Here is a 21,015-nt window from a genome sequence, read left to right on the forward strand (position 1 = left end):
AGGATTTTCCATAAAAAAACAAAACATAGCTGCATTTTGAAAAAACCTTAGATATTTTCACGCTGATGGAAAGATGGAGCTTTTAAAGTACTCACACTGAACAATGCTCTCAGGACATGATGGGAGGAAAACTGAGAAGCTAACGTGAACATTCTGCATGTAAAAATCTGGTCCTGAAGTTAAACTAAATATTGCATTATTAGGTAGTAAGAGATTAATGGCAGAAGTCTGTGTTATGTACAGGAGAAGTTCTACTCACTGGTGGATCGCCTGCAGGAACTTGCGCTGGTGTTTCCTGACCTTGGCATGGTCGATCTTTTTCACGAGCTTGGTGTGTTTGTAGATGAGCCACGTTTCCCTGAGTACGTTAGCAGCCGTGTTCTTCACCTGTCACGCAAACAAAACACAAATCACTGCAGTATTTCAAACCGGTTTATTATACACCATATAATGAACCATGCTTTTAATGTTTTTCTATCTTGAACTCCTCCCTCCTCCTCCTGCTTATCTAACAAACAAAGCATGGCAGAAAATAGCAGATGCTGAATATTTAAAAAAATTACATGATAATTTTATAAACTGGTTCTCTTAACTGTACTTAACTCCACCCCTTTACCCTCGTTACACACATTCTTAACTCCACCCCTTTACCATCTTTACACACATTCTTAACTCCACCCCTTTACCCTCTTTACACATATTCTTAACTCCACCCCTTTACCCTCTTTACACACATTCTTAACTCCACCCCTTTACCCTCTTAACACATTCTTAACTCCAAGAGGGTGATGTCATGATAAGGTTATGTTGTGATGAGGGTGATGTGATGAGGGTGATGTCATGATGTTGTGATGAGGGTGATGTTGTGATAAAAGTAATGTTGTAATGAGGGTTTTGTGATGAGGATAATGTCGTGATGAGGGTGATGTTGTGATGAGTGTGATGTCTTGATGAGGGTGATGTTGTGATGAGGGTGATGTCTTGATGACGGTGATCTCTTGATGAGGGTGATGTTCTGCACCTAAGCGGTTGCTCCGAGACGCCTGAACTAAAGACAAACATCCGTCCTGACTTTCATTTACAAAATCGTGCCATTAAAATGCGTTTCGGCAACTTGCCAGCGCCTTGGCATCAGCAAATTAAATGTTTGGCTGAACACTGAGGGTCTGACAGCTTAACATAATGTTTCTCACTCTCTGAGTTCCCCATTCGGGGGAACTCGAGCTGCGTCGCAACACTCTGAACCATGTGTGAAATCTGGATAAAAGGCAAGTCGTGATGTTTCACAGAGCCCAGGTGAAGACTTTGCACTGTCCCCTCTGGTTCAGAAGGCATTGTAGCAGCTGGCCTCTCTGCTGAGGTAGTGGAGACCAGCCTTCATTCCAGAGCTCCCTCCACGAGGAGGTTGTATGCCACCAGGTGGCATCTGTTCACTACGTGGTGTGAGCAACACCAGTTAGACCCAGTTGACTGCTCGGTTGATTTAGTTCTGGAGTTCTTACAGGAACAGTTTGCCACGAGTTTGACTCCTTCAACCCTGAAGGTTTACGTGTCCGCTATCGTGGCTTATATTACGACCTGCGTGGCAGTCGCTGGGTAGGCACCCTCTGGTGACATGTTTCCTCCACGGCGCCGGGAGGCTGAGGCCCAGGACGCAACCCAGAGTACCTGTCTATGGCGATTCCCCCCTCAAGAGGGTCGAGGATCTACAGGCTCAGTCCGACCTGTCGTGCTGCAGGCATTCTGCCCACCCCCGTTCCTAGCCCCCGACCAGGAGAAGCATAACCGAGTATCTCCACAGGACGAGTCCGTAGAGACAGTCAGATCAACTGTTTGTCAGCTATGGACCTAACAGGAAGGGGTTCCCTGCCAATGAGCAGACTCTAAGCAGATGGGTAGTGGATGCTATCTCATCGTCTTATGAGTCCTCTGGTCTCCCTGCTCCGCTCAGGGTCAAGGCTCCCTTCACTCGGAGTGTGGTGGCCTGGTCCGCTGGAGTCTCACTCCAGGACATCTGCGACACTGCTGGCTGGTCCACCCCGCTGACCTTTGTCAGGTTTTATGACCTCGACCTTAAAGCCACTCTGGGCTCCTCTGTCCTATGTGCTGGTTGTGAGGCTCTCACACACTAGGCAGGGTCTGGTCAGTGTGACGTGATTGGACACTTGTTCCCAAAGCATTGCGACACAGCTCGAGTTTCCAAATGGGGAACGTCTGTAGGTTACGTATGTAACCCTAGTTCCCTGAGGAAACAAGACGCTGCGTCCCTGCGACGCTGCGTCCCTGCGACGCTGCGTCCCTGCGACGCTGCGTCCCTGCGACGCTTACCTTCTCTTTTTGCAGAATATAATGTCGCTACCATCGTGCAGCCATTTTGTAGCTCCTGGTTGTCACGACGTCACCCCCGATGACGTCACGACTTGCCTATTGGCCAGATTTCATACGCAGTTCAGAGCGTGGACAACACGAGGCATTCCCAAAGCATTGCGACGCAGCATATCGTTCCCTCCGGAAACTACGGTTACATACATAACCTAGAGAATTTCTTCTCTCTCTCTCTCTCCCTCTCTCTCTTTAACACTTAAGAACCCACAGCTTTATTATCATCTGAAACACCATGCTTTGGGATGGAGAAGTGTGTATGAAGAGAACAGTGACTCACTCTTTTGCAGAGTTGAGTGTCCATCATAAAGTTATGAACGTGTTTCTCCGCCTTGGTCAACTCGAGTTTCCTGGCCACCACCGCGACCACCAGCGCAGTGCAGCCCGCCCCCTGCAGAAAGAAATACAATTAGGACAAAAAAGCAGTCTTACAATTATTTTTAATTAATTAATCAATTAAAGACAAGTGACTTGCTCCCTTGTTCCAATTATATTGATCGATGCCGTCTATTTTCTTCCTAGTATTGTTTTGGCTCCTCCCACCCAGGACATGTGACTCTAACCAATCACATCTTTTTGAACACACTCGCTGTCTGCCCTCTTCCACATTTATCAACTTGTAGACTTAATTGGATACTGAAAGGCTGTTGCACTGCTGGGAATCGAACTTCCACATGATAAAGTAAATGCTACCTAATAATTCACAACAATTTATTTCCCCAAAATAAGCCTTATTTATCTTGCTGGATATGAATAAATGAATTTATAACTTGTGGAATAAATTTAAGACATAAAAATTAATGAACAGAATCCCTGTAGAACCTTTAAACAGAAACCAGAGAACCTTTGGGTTCCAGACTGAATGTGATCTCAAACTACATTACTTTTATATATATATATATATATATATATATATATATATGTAAAACCATGTGTGTGTGTGTGTGTGTGTGTGTTTGTGTGTGTGAAGGATGGAGGACGCACCATGATTCCTGTCAGCAAACACACTCCTTTTCCGCAGTAGGTGTGTGGCACCATGTCTCCATAACCAATGGAGAGGAAGGTGATGGAGATTAACCACATCGCACCCAGGAAGTTACTCGTTACTTCCTGTTTGTCATGATATCTGACAGGAAGAGAGAAACAGAGACAAAACAACGTAACAGCTACGTTAATAAACCACATTGTAAATGTGTTGAAACTGAGACTCCGTCCCTTCGGTCCTCACAAACACTGTGGTGTTTCAAAGAAGCGTCTTGAGTCAAACCTGATTTGCCGATCATGTGACCAAACCCTAATGGGGGATCATGTGACCAAACATTTGCATCGCTGCAACACTGTGTTCTTTTGAATCGGTTACCATCGGCAACTCTGAGCTAGCCAATCACATGGCTTTATAAGAGTCGATCAAAATCCTGTTGATTAACTGAATTAACGCATCATAGGTTTTAGCAGCGCTGCCTCAATGAGATCCGCTGACCATATAAACATACACAGAACTCAGACTCGTCATGCTGCTTAAGTTTTGGCACCCCCTTTTCCAAGTAGTTCATACAGGTGCAGTTTCACCTCCAGTGAGTAACACTTTCAATCAGAAACTGGTTTCATATTTAACAATTAAAAATTATTGGTATTAAATCTGTAAAAATAAAAAATTACTTTTATGAACAGTTTATGTACGAAATATTAGCTGAAATGTTTTACTCTCAATATTGAATTTTCATACATTTTTATCCAGTATTTAATTTTAATTTTGATTTAATTAATTCTTTATTTTGTTCTCATTTTTCATCTCATTTTTTCTTAATAATAAATACAGAAACAAACATAAAAATAATAAAATAAACATATAAACACCTTCATTTATATAAGATTAGATATTTATATTTCCAATACTTTTTAGGAATTAATAAAAAAGTACAATAAAGTTTTAAAAACATAAATAAATTACATGTATTATTCAGAATTCTAAAAAATCCATTGGATAAATCTGCAGTAAAAGTGATTCATCCACGTGTATATTTCTGTGTGCAATATGTCTGTTAGCGTAACTACTTACTCGTGGGTTTTTTCTTTTTCTTTTCTATTTATACATTGTGTTGTGTTTATACTGTGTACTATATTATGTCTCTATTCTTTTATATATTTCCATTTCTTTTTCTTTGCTGCTGTAACAGAGAACTTTCCCCACTGTGGGACGAATAAAGGTATATCTTATCTTATCTTATTTCTCTAAAATGAATAACATGACACAATTGTGCTATAGTTTTATTTCTCATTATTTTGTATTCTATATTTTTTACATAGATTTTTTTTTATTTCTTACTACATTCTTCATATTAGCATGGCTGAGTATAAATTCACCTGTTAGCATATTAACATGTTCGCATGGTCCTGCTAAAATTAATTAGCATCATAATAGCTAGGGTAAATATTTTATTTAAAACTGAGATGAGAGAACATCTGGACACATCTGGAAACATCTGGAGAGCACTGAGGTTTTCTTGCTAGTTTGAAGGATGAGCTGTCTGATTGCAGGAGCCAGACACACTTTCCATTGAGGCGCATCTGAGAAACTCAATTACATTAGAAATCCGATCTCTACACAACTGATGCGGATCTGATGCGGGTACAGGGAGAGAAGCGAGTCCGAGTGCTGAATAAAACAGATACATGTGTGTGTGTGTGTGTGTGTGTGTGTGTGTGTGTGTGTGTGTGTGTGTGTGTGTGTGTGTGTGTGTTAGCCGTGAGTGTTAGCGCTGCTGGACATTTTCTAGCAAATCCTCTCCGCCAGTGTCCGTCCCTCACTCAGGTTTTCACAGTTATAAAAAGCAGCATTGAGCATAAAGTGTGTTAGCATGCTAATCACATCCTGAGGCATCAGAAATGTGCAAATTTGCTTAATGTGGAATTGTTTTAGCTAAAAGTCGTTTTGTCTAAAGGCTGAAGATGAACAAATACGCACATTTTTTACAGACTTTCTCTTAAAGTTGACAACCTGTAAGCTAACATTAATCTTGTTAATGTCTTTGCAAGTGCATTAGCTGAGTGGGGTGACCAAATATATTAGCATTAGCTAATACAGGCTAATTTATGCTACAAACAGTTTTACAGCAGCTGCAGAAGATTTCAATAGTTTGCTAGTAAATCGTCTACATATTAGCATGATAGCATGTTAGCTTATTTGACCAGCAGATGAAGAAATTCCACAATTAATGCTCATGTTTCATATGAATTTATTTTTCTGACAAACATTAGGCAGGCTAATTTGCTGACATAACTCCACAGTCCCTTATTTAGATCCATTTTAGCCATGTTACCTCAGCTAGAGCGTGTCTAGCATTTTAAAGTCTTACTACATATTGAGAATATTAGCTTATTTGGCTAGCAGATTTGCAATGTATTTGCTAGCACATTATTATCTTATTTAGCAAGCTGTGTTGTTATAGATTGCTTATACATGCAAAGTTTATCTAAGGAATGTTAGCTTTTTTAGCTACCACATAATTTACCACAAATAGATGCTAAGTTTTAGCTTTTCAGTGTGCATGTGTTTTAACTGCGACGTATCAAGCTCTGCCATGTTAGTTAGTTAGTTAGTTAGTGTGTGTGTGTGTGTGTGTGTGTGTGTGTGTGTGTGTGTGTGTGCTGACAGCAGTGTGGCTCTGTACAGACCATTTATGTGTCTATTAATCATTCAGGTCTCATCCTGCGTCCTGGCCATGAATTTAACGGTCGTCTCATTAAGCTAAGTGGTGAGATTTAGCTGAGACATGAGCATTTGGTGTTTTGGGGAAAATGCTGTTATCCCCACTGACACTACAACATGCTGAGCTAGCATTATCAGGAGAAACACTGCTAACTAGCACACTGGTTTACCTCACAACACGGAAAGGATCTGAGCCCATTATGCTAAAGACTAGCAAACAGTAAATGTTATTTATTGCTATACAGAATATTATGCTTAGTTTATTGTATATATATTTATCGTTATTTAGGATGCTATTTAAATTAGCTAATGACATACATTAGTTGAATTAGCTACCACATAAATGTTTAAATTATATATTTAATGTTAAATATATTATCTCTCTCAATAAAATGATTATTATATTATATATATCACCAGTTTGCCTATCGCCAGAACAGGTCGACAGAGGATGCAGTTTCCACGGCTCTTCATTTACCCCTTAACCACCTGCATAAAAACAACACCTACATTACAATGCTGTTCATTGACTTTAGCTCTGCATTTTTCCCACTGTACTGATCACTAAAGCTCAGTGACCATGGTATCTCCACCTCCACTTGCAGATAGATTCTGGACTTTCTCACCAACAAACCTCAGTCTGTCCAAATATAGGTATAAAAAAAAATCTAAATAGGTACCCTCAACCCTCATTCTGAACACTGGCATCCCACAGGCCTGTGTTCTGAGCCCACTACTCTACTCCCTGTTCATCCACGACTGTGCTCCATTGCATAACGCCAACATCTTCACACTTCACACTGGTTAAAAAGGCACAACAGCACCTGTACTTCTTGAGGAGTCTTAAGAAAACTTATCTGTCCCCAGAGATTCTAATGAGTTTTTACCACTGCATCATCGAGATCATCCTGACCAACTCCATCACTGTATGGTAAGGAGGCTCCTGCAAAGGCTGGTTAAAATTGCCCAACACATCACTGGCACCCAACTACCTGCCATTGAACACCTTCACCACAGCAGATGCCTGTGTAGAGCTCACAACATTATCAAGGAGTCTTCACATCCCAGTCACAAACTGTTTAACCTCCTTCCATCAAGAAGGAGATACAGGAACATATGTGCCAGAACAAGCAGGTTCAGAACCAGCTTTTTTCCATCCACCATCACCATCACCTTCACCAACACACTACTAAACTCTACACTACACCATTAGAACACTGTATATAACTTATGTACAATTATAGATACAATGTACATATTACATAATGTACATGTTTATACTCTATTGTATATGTATTGTACCTTACACTCATCTGCACTACTATTTTATTTGTGTGTGTGTGTGTGTGTATATATATATATATATATATATATATATATATATATATATATATATATACACAATACTGTACATCCTGCCTAATATTTCACATTCATGTGTGTTAATTTTTATATATATTTAGTGGACTTGTTTATTCAGTTTGCAAATTTTTTAAAGTGTTATAACCTTCTACTTGTTGTTTCTTTACAACAGTGTCTGCACATTTTTCACTGCCATAGACTTATAACAATTTACTTGTATTTTTTAACAGTGTCCACACGTCTCTTCACGGCTACAGACTTTATATTTATTCACTGTACATGTTTACATATATATATATATTTACATGCTGTACATATACTACATATTTATCTGCACTTGTCTATCTATCTATCTATCTATCTATCTATCTATCTATCTATCTATCTATCTATCTATCTATCTATCTATCTATCTATCTATCTGTTTTTTAATTCATTTAATAGTTTTTAGTTGTATACATGCTAGCTAATTTGCTAATGCAGCCTTAGCCATTTAGCTGGTTTAGGCGTATCTGTTCGGTTGGCTAGAACAAAATGAATTATACTTAGCAATGATTAGCATGTAGGCTACAACCTCTTACACCAAAACACCAAAAAATATAACAATAAGAACAAATACAGAAAAACAATAAAATCATCATTTCACAGGTTTACAGGTCAGTAATTCACAAACTGGTGTGTGTGTGTGTGTGTGTGTGTGTGTGTGTGTGTGTGTGTGTGTGTGTGTGTGAGGGGAAACAGCTCATGCTTGCTAACACACACCCCTCAGTGTGTTTTCTCCACAGCAGCCAGCTGAATGGAATGAATGGATGGGATGAGTGGATGGGATGAGTGTGAGGAGAACAGGAGCAGGCAGTTTGGATCATAATCTGGGGAAAAGGGAAGTGTGTGGACATTAGCCACTGGGCTTGTGCTGACCTGATTAGCTTAGCTTAGCTGAGCTTCAGCTCTCTCCCGTAGCCTGAGGAGGGAAGAAGCTACACAAAGGGTCGTCTTCACCTTCCCCCAAGATATGGGCCAAATACGTTCCCCTGGCAAGAACCGCAAGCTAACACAAGTCAAAGGTCAAAATAACTGAGGCCTTGGAGGGGAAAAAACACAAACCCAGACCTGCCAACCCTGAAGAGAAATAACACTTATTACATTAAAATATCATCCTTTAACAAAATACTACCTGTGTGTGTGTGTGTGTGTGTGTGCGCGTGTGCGTCTTTGTGTGTGTGTGTGCGTGTTTCTTATCCACTTCCATACCTACCTACTGACCTCCCTACCTATCTACATACTTCTCACCGATCCTTCCTTTTTACTTCCTTCCTTCATACTTTCCTTTTAACTTCCTTACCTACTTCGCTTTCTTGCTTTCACCTTACTTACGTTTCTTTCTATCTTTCTTTCTTTCTTTCTTTCTTTCTTTCTTTCTTTCTTTCTTTCTTTCTTTCTTTCTTTCTTTCTTTCTTTCTTTCTTTCTTTCTTTCTTTCTTTCTTTCTTTCTTTCTACTTTTTATCCTTCCTGCCAACTTATCTACCTAACCCTATTGAAACAGTATTCAGTAGCTATTCTATTACCCTCCTACCTACATCCCTTCTTTCCCTCCCTCCTTTCTTTCTTCCTTCGTTCCTTCGTTCCTTCGTTCCTTTCTATCTTTCTATCTTTCTTTCTTTCTTTCTTTCTTTCTTTCTTTCTTTCTTTCTTCCTTTCTTCCTTCCTTCCTTCCTTTCTTTCTTTCTTTCTTTCTTTCTTTCTTTCTTTCTTTCTTTCTTTCTTTCTTTCTAATTCCCTACCTTCCCATGTTCCTACCTATTCACCTACTTTACTTTCTTCCTGTTTCCTTCCATTCCTTCCTACTTTACAACTTTACTTCCATTCTATTTCACTACATTCCTTCTTTTCTACTTCCGTACAAACCTTCCTTCTTTTTATTCCTTTAATAGGAAAAATACTTTCTAATTTATATATATATTAAAATATGTATAATATTATATAATATAATATAATAATATAATATGCATATAATCTTATTCTAATGTTTACATTTCACACACATTGTCAGCATTTTCCTCCTGCTGGTTATCATACAACCCTAAAATTTGTAAAAAAAACACACACACACACACACACACACACACACACACACACACACACACACACACACACACACACACACACACTAGTTTATGTGGCAATGTGTCTGATCAGTATATTTGAAAGCATCTGTGAGTACAAACATTAGCACGGGTTTTACTTTAATTTGATGCGTCGTTGTTGGAGTTTTAATTTGGTATCCATTTTCCAGTCAAAATTCTCACCTTTTTACCTCGTTTCTTAAAAAGACGGTTCTTAGTTTTTTTTATTGAGGCTCAAATTGCAACAGAATGTGAGGACGCAGAAACGGCAGTAATGTGAGACGGGGAGGGGGCGGGGCTTCCTGAGAGTCAGCTAATAGAGACGTTCCAGAGCAAACTCGTAGCTGCATACTCCAATGTTACAATTGCATTAAAGCTGGCAGGTCTGCAAAACCATGAGGATGAAGACAGCCATGTTCACCACACATGGTGTCTAAGGCCCCGCCCACACACACGCCCATATTTCTGAAAATGTCTTTTTTTTTCTCCCGTCCACAAAAAACACTTTTATTCAACTGAAAACAACTGAAGATTTTTTAGCTGCAGACCTGAAAAAGGAGTTTTTCTAAAAATGCGGTGTATGTGTGAGTGTGTAATGTGTGCGTATTGTGTAGTGGTGTGTGTATAATGAATTGTTTGTGTTGTGTGTGTGTGTGTGTGTGTGTGTGTGTGTGTGTGTGTGTGTGTGTGTGTGTGTTTAAAGCCCTAGAGAACAGTGTGTGATGAAGTTGAATATACAGCACTATTTTCACCTCATTTCCAACAACTTTGATCCGTGTCCTGGTTTTCTCTGTGGTTCTTCTCTGGCTGTGCAGTTATTCTCAGTGGTTTGTGTGTGTTTGTGTGGACGGAAATTTTGGCACAAACATAATAAAAAAAACTACATTTTCACAAATACCCGTATTTTTGTGGGCAGGGCCTGAGAAAGTGAAAATCCCAAAACCCTAAGAGTAAGAGGTCATAAATGGAGAAAGTTCACAGCTCTGCTCAAGAGCGCTGGAGGATTAAAGTGTTCCGATTGAAGAGTTTGGGATCTCCGGCGTGTCAGCAATGCAGTGCACCAGGGGACGAATGCATGATTGCTGATCTGCAGAATCCAGACAAAGCTTGATAACGTCATGGGCCGAACCAAACGTACAGGCACTGTTCTGTTTTTTCACTGATGACAAAAAAAACAAAAACGAAAAACCCAAAAACAAACATAGACTCACTTTGGACCCCTATCCAGCAGCGATGTAGGGTGGGGTGGGAGGAGGGAAGGGTGGGAGTAGGTAGGAGGGGGCGGGGGGAGGGCAAAAAACACAATAATGAACAATGTGAACAGTAAAATAACAATAAGAAGACCCACGGCGAGTTTTTTTTCATCGTTTCAACTGTGTGTCACTGTCTCGCCGACTCACCTTTCACACACGCGCACCGTCCAGGCAGCAATGATCCAAGAGGAGATGCTGAAGACGAGCAGCACGGTGCCGGGGCAGATGGTCATGAGGGTCTTCATGACGAAGCGTGTGTTGAAGTTGATCTTGTTGAGGGCGCCGATGCTGCGCGATGAAGCGTCCGTGAACAGTTTGCTGTGCAGCAGCATGACACGGCCAATTAAATAGAGCCGAAAGAACATGGGGATGGACAGGATGATGTCCACGTCCGCGTCGGCCACAGACGGCGTGTACGTGAATGCCAAACGTGCCGTCCACGTGAAAACGTACTGTCCCGGGATTGGGTGGATGGCGCACACCAGAAGCTCCAGCACAATGAACAGAATGCGCTCGTAAGTCATGGCTATCCGCCAATCGTCCGCTCCGTTGTCCACCATGAAAAGCTGCAAAATAAAAACAGACTCAACCTAACGAAATATTACAATCTTTATAAAAAACAGCACCACTATAGTAAATGTAAAGTAATCATATTACAGTATAATATTAGATGATTATTTATTTATTTATTGTGTACCTAATATAATTGTGTTACTTAAAATTATAAGGATATGGCAACATGAGAAGTGCAGTATCATCTACTAAACTGCACCCGTCTCTGTAACTGCCTCCAGAGCGACTCGGTCACTTACCTGGATTTCTCGTGCATGATACATAATAATCAGACCGAGGAGGATTAGAGTGGAAAGGCTGATAAGGCATTTCAGTGCAAATGAATATGAGGATTCCTGCAAAAGACACAAAAAGGAAAGTTTTTTTTTTTTTTTTTAATAAAAGGTATGAAATGGGAATAGTACGGATGATCTCTTCATTAAGCTGCAGCGTGTAACAACAACACTGACACTCCTCTATGCATCTTACTGTTACTATAATAATGGGATACATATGAAATATAAAGAAATAAGACTCCACATTACCTTCATTAATTTAAATGAATAGTTTAAAACTGGGGTGTGGTACAAACAGAAGAACAAGATAGAACTGCATACAACGTTTATGTTTTTAACACTTACACACTGTACTGTTACTGTTACACAATGCACTATGACTGTTACACACTGCACTGTTACTGTCACACACTGCACTATGACTGTTACACACTGCACTGTTACTGTTACACATGGCACTATGACTGTTACACACTGCACTGTTACTGTAACAAACTGCATTATTACTGTTACACACTACATTTTAACACACTGCACTGTTATTGTAACACAATGCACTGTTACACTAACCCTAATCCCATCTGCATTCTTACAGTTATGCACTGCACTGGTATTGTAACACAGCACATTGTTGCTGTACCACACTGCGCTGTTACACACTACATTGTTACTGTTAAATACTATTAAGTTACTGTTACACAGTGTTAAGTGACTGTTTCACACTGCACTGTTACTGTTTCACACTGCACTGTTACTGTTACACATCACACTCTAACGGTTACACACTGCACTGTTACTCTTAAACACTGCACTGCAGTGTATAATGATAGCATAATGTTGCATAACAGTAGTACTGCTGTGGTCTGTGATGATACACTGTGTAACAGTAATAGTACATTAGTACCATAGGTTATAATTAATACAGCTGTGAATAGTGTGTATACTGCAGCAGGGTTAATATGGTAATTATGCAGTATGTAACTATAATGTACATTCCTCAGAGTGTAACAGAAATACTGCAGTGTAACAGTAGTAAAGGTGTGTGTAACAATAATACTGTAGAGTGTAACAGTCGTACTGTAGTGTGTGACAGTTGTACTATAGAGTGTAACAATGATACTGTAGGTTGTAACTAATACTGTAGAGTGTAACAGTCGTACTATAGAGTGGAACAAGGATACTGTAGAGTGTAACAATAATACTAAAAAGTATAACAAAAATACTGTAGATTATAACAATAATTTAATGATACTGTAGATTGTAACAGTATCAGTTTAAACCAAACATAAAGATGAGCAATGAATTCTCTCGAGGTGACCTGATCTCAGATGACATTTCTCTCTAATATCATCTGTAGAAATGAATGTCATTGAAGCTCTCTGACCGAGCCATCTTAACAACAATCTCTCTCTCTCTCTCTCTCTCTCTCTCTCTCTCTCTCTCTCTCTCTCTCTCTCTCTCTCTCTCTCTCTCTCTCCATAAAGAGACACTCCCACATTATGCAAAACATCTGCAGTCTGTTTCCTGAACCAAAACACAACAGGAGAAAGGAAAAATACTGATGTCCAGGAGAAAGTCTGAAACACACACTGAAAGCTGATCAAATATAGATAAAAATTCACACTAGTGTCGTCCCTTTATCCTTTCCTTTCTTGACTCCTCCCTTAATTCCTCGCATTTCTTCCTTTCTTCCTTCTCCCAATTCCGTTTTTATTCTGTTATTTCACTTCATAATTTATCCAGATGTTTCTTTCTTTTTCTTACTTCCTCACCATATTTCTTTTATATTGGAATATCAGATAAAAGTCTGTGGATTCCAAAAGGGTTTTTTGTCTCAGTTTTCGTGAATGTACATATTTTTTGGCCGAGTTAAATCTCATATTACTTCGTAATAGCCAATTAAATTAAAGAAGCTTTTTGGAAGTGCACTCAGACTTGCATCCGTCATCGGAGACTCCAGACCTCAGTGTGAGCCATAGATTAAATCAGAGCTGGAGGATGCTGGGGATCATGGTGTTCTCAAGCTCAGCTGTACTCTCGCTCCTTTATCAGGCAGGCTGAGAGGACTCGCTCTTAATTACAGTCTCACTCAATTATTTAAGCGACGTTAACAAGCTCGTCTGTGTCAGGAGCCAAACAGGACAAGCGTCCTCGTCCGACGCGGCTCGCTGAAAGTCAGAGGATCGGCCATGAGGCTAAAATTAGGAAGCGATCTTTAAAAGGATCCTGCATTCCACATAGAGACATTTATCTTCAGTGAAGTTCGGAGTCTCGCTGCAGACGGAATGTAATTGGATTTTAAACGATGCTCTTCATTTTGTCCTCCACATGTTTTTTCCCCTAATGGTTCATTTTAAGCTGCGCATAGCCATTTATACAGCGCTAAAAAAATACCTGCGCTGAGGAGCACTGAGCAGAGAAAAAGAAAAAGATAGGAAAGAAAGAAAGAAATGATAAAGGGTAAATACAGAGGAGGAAAGAAACTGAAAAAAAAAATGAAATAAAAAAAGATCAAATGAAGAATTATGCAGAGAGCAATATTTAAAGACTGTGTGATTATTTATTACAATTGTATCATTATTTATAATATTTAAGTATGTTTTTGTGTATATTTATTTAGTTGAATGATATATTGATGAAGCTTGTAAAATTATTAAATTAATTAATTAATTTATTTGAGTAATTCACTGTATTTATTTATTTATTTATTTATTTATTTATTTATTTATTTATTTATTTATTTATTATTTATATATTTCAGCTTCCTGATAAAAGACTTCCTGAGTAACTCCAGACATATTTCACTGATAAACCCTGCCATGTTTAGTCTTTTTAAAGATCATCCATCAGACAGGAAGTCAGTTATTACAACAGGAATCATTTTTCTCATTATTTTAGATCAGGAGATTGCAGTCCTCAGTGTTCCTCTCGAATGGAGTCATGTCGTACTTCCACTCTTCTGCAGAGTAAAACAGAATGGAATCTGTCCATCCCACACAACACAAACGCTTTTACTGGCCTTATTGATTTTTTTTTTCGACATTTAAGACATCCCATATTACCCCAGTGGATTCACTGAATCAGAATAATCTATATTTACTGCTTTACTCAGAGTTTTAAAGGAGTCCCTTGAGGATGTTTATCAGAACGCTGTCAGCATCACATCACGCTTCAGCTCATATGCTTCCGTTTACATACAGATTGAAATATTCAATTCTAATATGACAAGTTGGCAAAATATTTCTTAGATTAGTGACTAACATTCACACACACTGACGTTTACTCCTATTATACTCGAATATATTAACACTTCTTTACTGTTAACATTTTCATAAAACATTATAAAATATATGATATAAAACAGCATGTTATACACCACAAACTCATTACATCATCAGCTGTACTGTAAGTGTGGAGGAAACTGGAGAGCTGTGTGGAGGAGAAAACTCACTCCATTTATTCTGTCTTTCATTCCGGGTTGTGATGAATAAAGATTGTGTTGTGAAGGAAGACAGTCTGTAAACTGCCATGTTGTATTTTAGCTCCTTGTGTTTGTGCATCTACACAGCTATAAAATCTGTGCTTTTACCTAAACTAAAAAAAACCCGAAACAGCTTTTTAGTTATTCAATTACACAAAATAATCTACACAACAGCTAAAAAAACTTTTCACTTTTCCCACATTGTTATGTTACAGCTTTATTCCTAAATGGATTAAATTCATTATTTTCCTCAGAATTCCACAGTCAATACCCCATAATGACAACATGAAAGAAGTTTGTTTAAAATCTTTGCAAATTAATTAAAAAGAATAAACAAAAAAAAAACCGTTTCAACTTGAATGGAGTCCACCTGTGGTAAATTCAGCTGACTGGACATGATGTGGAGATACACACACACCTGTCTATAGAAGATCCCTAGGTCAGAGCACAAACCAAGCCATGAAGTTCAAGGAATTTCTGTAGACCCCAGAGACAGGACTGTATCGAGGCACAGATCTGGGTGAGGCAGCACTGAAGGTCCCATTGATCACAGTGGCCTTCATCATCCGTAAATGGAAGAGGTTTGAAACCACCAGGACTCTTCCTAGAGCGGAGCTGCCCGACCAAACTGAGCGATAGGGCAAAAGGGCCTTAGTCTGGTAGGTGACCAAGAACCAGATGGTCACTCTTAAAGAGCTCCAGTGTTTCTCTGTGGAGAGAGGAGAACCTTCCAGAAGAACAACCATCTCTGCAGCACTCCACTAATCAGGCATGTATGGTAGAGTGGCCAGATAGAGCGACTCCTTAGTAAAAAGGCACATGACAGACCACCTGGAAATGGGCAAAAAGGCACCTGAAAGACTCTCACACCATGAGAAACAAAAATGTAACTCTTTGGCCTAAATGTCAAAAGTCATGTCTGGAGGGAAACAGGCACAACTCATCACCTGGTCAATACCATCCCTACATTGAAGCATGGTGGTGGCAGCATTATGCTGTGGGGATGTTTTTCAACAGCAGGAACTGGGACATTATTCAGGATTGAGGAAAACATGAATACAACAATGTACAGAGACGTCCTTGCCCTCAGACTGGGGCGATGGTTCATCTTCCAACAGAACGACGACCCTAAACACACAGCCAAGATAACAAAGGAGTGGCTACAGGATGCCTCTGTGAATGTCCATTGACCAAAGTCCAGACTTGAACCTGATTGAACAACTCTGGAGATCTTAAAATGGCTGTGCACCACTGCTCCCCATCCAACATGATGGAACTTGAAAGGTTGCAGAGAGGAATGGGAGAAACTGCCCCAAAAAAGGTGCCAAGGTCGTAGCATCAAACTCTAAAAGACTTAAGCTAAAAGACTTAAGACTGTAATTGGTGCCAAAGGAGCTTCAACAAAGTGTTGAGGAAAAGATGTTATCTTATGCACTTGTTTTTTTATTTTTAATAAATCTGCAAAGATTTCAAACAAACTTCTTTCACATTGTCATTATGGGGTTTTGTTTGTAGAATTTTAAGGAAAATAATTAATTTGATCAATATAGGAATTAAGCTGTAACATAAAAAAATGTGGAAAAAAGATGAGCTGTGAAAACTTTCCACGTACTCTGTAATACACTACACTACACCATTACACTAGACTACACTACCCTACACTACACCATTACACTACACTACACTACACCATTACACTACACTACACTACACTACACCATTACACTACACTACACTACACTACACCATTACACTACACTACACTACACTACACTACACTACACTACACTACACTACACCATTACACTACACTATACTACACCATTACACTACACTACACTACACCATTACACTACACTACACTACACCATTACACTAGACTACACTACCCTACACTACACCATTACACTACACTACACTACACCATTACACTACACTACACTACACCATTACACTACACTACACTACACTACACCATTACACTACACTACACTACACTACACTACACTACACTACACTACACTACACTACACCATTACACTACACTATACTACACCATTACACTACACTACACTACACTACACCATTACACTACACTACACTACACTACACTACACTACACTACACTACACTACACTACACCATTACACTACACTACACTACACCATTACACTACACTACACTACACTACACTACACCATTACACTACACTACACTACACTACACCATTACACTACACTACACTACACTACACTACACTACACTACACTACACTACACCATTACACTACACTATACTACACCATTACACTACACTACACTACACTACACCATTACACTACACTACACCATTACACTAGACTACACTACCCTACACTACACCATTACACTACACTACACTACACTACACTACACTACACTACACTACACTACACCATTACACTACACTACACCATTACACTACACTACACCATTACACTACACTACACTACACCATTACACTACACCATTACACTACACTACACTACACTACACCACTACACTACACTACACCATTACACTACACTACACTACACCATTACACTACACTACACTACACCATTACACTACACTACACCATTACACTACACTACACTACACCATTACATTACACTACACTACACCATTACACTACACTACACCACTACACTACACTATTACACTACACTACACCATTACACTACACTACACTATTACACTACACCATTACACTACATTACACCACTACACTACACCATTACACTAGACTACACTACCCTACACTACACCATTACACTACACTACACCATTACACTACACTACACTACACTACACCACTACACTAAACTACACCATTACACTACACTACCCTACACTACACTACACCATTACACTACACTACCCTACACTACACGATTACACTACACTACCCTACACTACACCATTACACTACACCATTACACTAGCCTACACTACACTACACCATTACACTACACTACACCATTACACTACACTACACTAAACTACACCATTACACTACACTACACCATTACATTACACCATTACACTACATTACACTACACTACGCTATTACACTACACTACACTACACTACACTAGACCATTACACTACACTACACTACACTACACCATTACACTACACAATACTACACTACACTATGCTATTACACTACACGTCACTACACTACTCCACACGTCACTACACTACTCTATTACACTATACTACACTACACTACACCGTTAGACTATACTACACTAGACTACACTACAGCATTACACTAGACTGCACTACACTACACCATTACACTAGACTGCACTACACTACACCATTACACTAGACAGCACTACACTACACCAATACACTAGACTACACTACACCATTACACTATACTACACTAGACTACACTACACCATTACACTAGACTCCACTCCACTACACCATTACACTAGACTACACTACAGTACATTACACTACACCACTCACTACACTACAATACACCATTACACTAGATTACACTACACTACACCACTACACTACAATATGCCATTACACTACACTACACTAGACTACACTACAATACACCATTACACTACACTTCACTACACTACACTACAGTACACTACACCACACCACACTACACTACACCACACCATATTACACTACACTAGACTACTCCACACTACACTACACTACATCACATCACACTACACTACACTACACTACACTACACTACACTACACTACACTACACTACACTACAGTACACTACAAAACACTACACCATGATTAACACTTCACTACACCACCACATTACACTACACTACACCACACTACACTACACCACACTACAATACACCACTATATTACACTACACTACACTGCACCACTACACTACACTACACCACTACTACTAGGGGGAGTGGTAGCTCAGTGGTTAAGGCTCTGGGTTATTGATCGGAATGTTGAGGATTTAACCCCTGGTATAGCCAAGCTGTCACTCTTGGGCCCCTGAGCAAGGCCCTTAACCCTCTGTGCTCCAGGGGCACTGTATCATGTCTGACCCTGTGCTCTGAGCCCAGATTCTGATCCACCTGGGATATGCAAAGAACAAATTTCACTATAATGTATATGTGACAAATAAAGTCTATTCTATTGTTTCTGACAGGTGACACTAATGTCTGTCTGCTCTCAGGGTTCATCTGCACAGCTTTAGTGTCTGTGATAGAGAGACAGACGTCCTACAGAAACCTGGTTGCTGTGGTGATGTCCGAGTCGTTTACATGTAAATCCCATGACACGAAACAGTTCTGGGTAATTCTATACTTAATTGAGATTATTTATTGTTAATTCGTTAGCAGGGAAAGATCAATATTACACCTGAGGGGCAAGTCTCAGTCCTGCCTAATAAGGGCAACAACATGACATCAGCAGCAGTCAGTAACACAGGCCACGCCCACTTCATTAAACAGAGCCCACTGTTTATCTTTCCTTTATCTTTTTTACACCTTTGTGTAGATGGTTACAAGAGCAGGTGTGTGTGTGTGTGTGTGTGTGTGTGTGTGTGTGTGTGTGTGTGTGTTTTACACTGCTGCTGCTTACCTTTGTGTAAACCCCCCAAGAGAGTTCTGTCTCCGTCACCATGACGACGATGCCGAACATGCCGAATATGAGGGCATAGTCGCTGAGGCGCTTGCGCTTTTCAAACAGCGCCCTCCTGTGGCCGAGCTTGTAGCCAATGTCTTTGTTCCTTTTGTGCGGTGCGTTGCCGGCATCCTCATGCAGCGGCTTGCCTGGCTCGTCTCCGTTACCCTTTGACACTACAACCTCGAGGCCGGAGGTGTGAAGTGTCTGCAGCGGCTGTGTCTCCGAGTCCAGATCGGCCAGGTTCCTGCTGCCCAGCGGTCTCACCACGCCGCCATTGTACTTGCAGCTGTTCATGGCTATCTGAGGGAGCGCGGGGCCGCTGGGCGACAGCGAAGAGCGCGACCAAGCATGGCTCAGCCTGCTGCCATCCGCACTCACCTGACACACACACACACACACACACACACACACACACACACACACACACACACACTCGGGGTCACACACTTGTACAATCACAACTCCAGGTACAATTAAATGTTTGTCAGAGTTTCTAAAGATCTACAAATTTACGTTTCTGGCAGGGTTTTCTCTAGGTTTAAAATCTGGACACCAAGAAGGTGCTGAGTCAGCAGACTCACCTACAGTAGGTTCCTCATACAGAGTAGAAAGATTCAGGATATTTGAGGGTTCTCAGGTTTTAAGCCAGAACGTAAATGCGTAGACTGTTATGACGTTAAAACTCTGATGTTACACTACTTTTTTTAAATGTTTTTTTAAAAAAATGCACCAAATCTCTATATTAAATAATAAAATATATTTAAAACTACACTATACAACTCACTTTACACCTGAAATTGAATATTTGACCGTTAAATGATTTTTCACATGTAGGTGGATATATGTGAGGATGTTCCTCGTCTCTGTGGAACTCATCTGATTAACAGCAGGCTAATGATTAGCTTTAAGAGGACGAATGCTGCGGTGTTCCAGGCCGAGACGACGTCTCGCTCCAGCGGGTTTTAAATTATTGATTTTTTTATTTATTGTGGCGTCTTCTGTAACTATCTTCTGATACTCTGTTATCAGTATCTGGCAGGCTAACAGACACTTAGCTAATTAGCTAGCTCAGAAAGCAGGATAGCCAGTAAAGTGTCACCAGTGACCTAAAGGCCATTGTTAACCAAAACACTTTCCTCTCGTACAACAGCTTCAAACATCACTGCATTCGACTT

The 21,015-nt window shown here is 40.0% G+C and overlaps 1 protein-coding gene and 1 long non-coding RNA gene across 4 annotated transcripts in view; both read right to left on the minus strand.

The window, feature by feature from the left end:
* Positions 1-21,015, minus strand: part of LOC310733695 — a 94,972-nt gene that overhangs the window by 48,045 nt on the left and 25,912 nt on the right. The gene's annotated exons all lie outside the window — the stretch shown is intronic.
* Positions 1-21,015, minus strand: part of kcnn1b (potassium intermediate/small conductance calcium-activated channel, subfamily N, member 1b) — a 66,434-nt gene that overhangs the window by 9,938 nt on the left and 35,481 nt on the right. For all 3 annotated transcript variants that reach the window (XM_083554885.1, XM_083554886.1, XM_083554887.1), the window contains exons 3-8: positions 19,796-20,218; positions 11,643-11,738; positions 10,978-11,396; positions 3,367-3,508; positions 2,663-2,773; positions 260-387 (exon numbers count right to left, since the gene is read on the minus strand). In XM_083554885.1, the coding sequence (XP_083411011.1) occupies positions 260-387; positions 2,663-2,773; positions 3,367-3,508; positions 10,978-11,396; positions 11,643-11,738; positions 19,796-20,218 (1,319 nt within the window). The remainder of the gene's footprint in view (positions 1-259; positions 388-2,662; positions 2,774-3,366; positions 3,509-10,977; positions 11,397-11,642; positions 11,739-19,795; positions 20,219-21,015) is intronic.

Source organism: Silurus aristotelis (genome assembly GCF_946808225.1).
Source record: "Silurus aristotelis genome assembly, chromosome: 11".
Classification (NCBI taxonomy): domain Eukaryota; kingdom Metazoa; phylum Chordata; class Actinopteri; order Siluriformes; family Siluridae; genus Silurus; species Silurus aristotelis.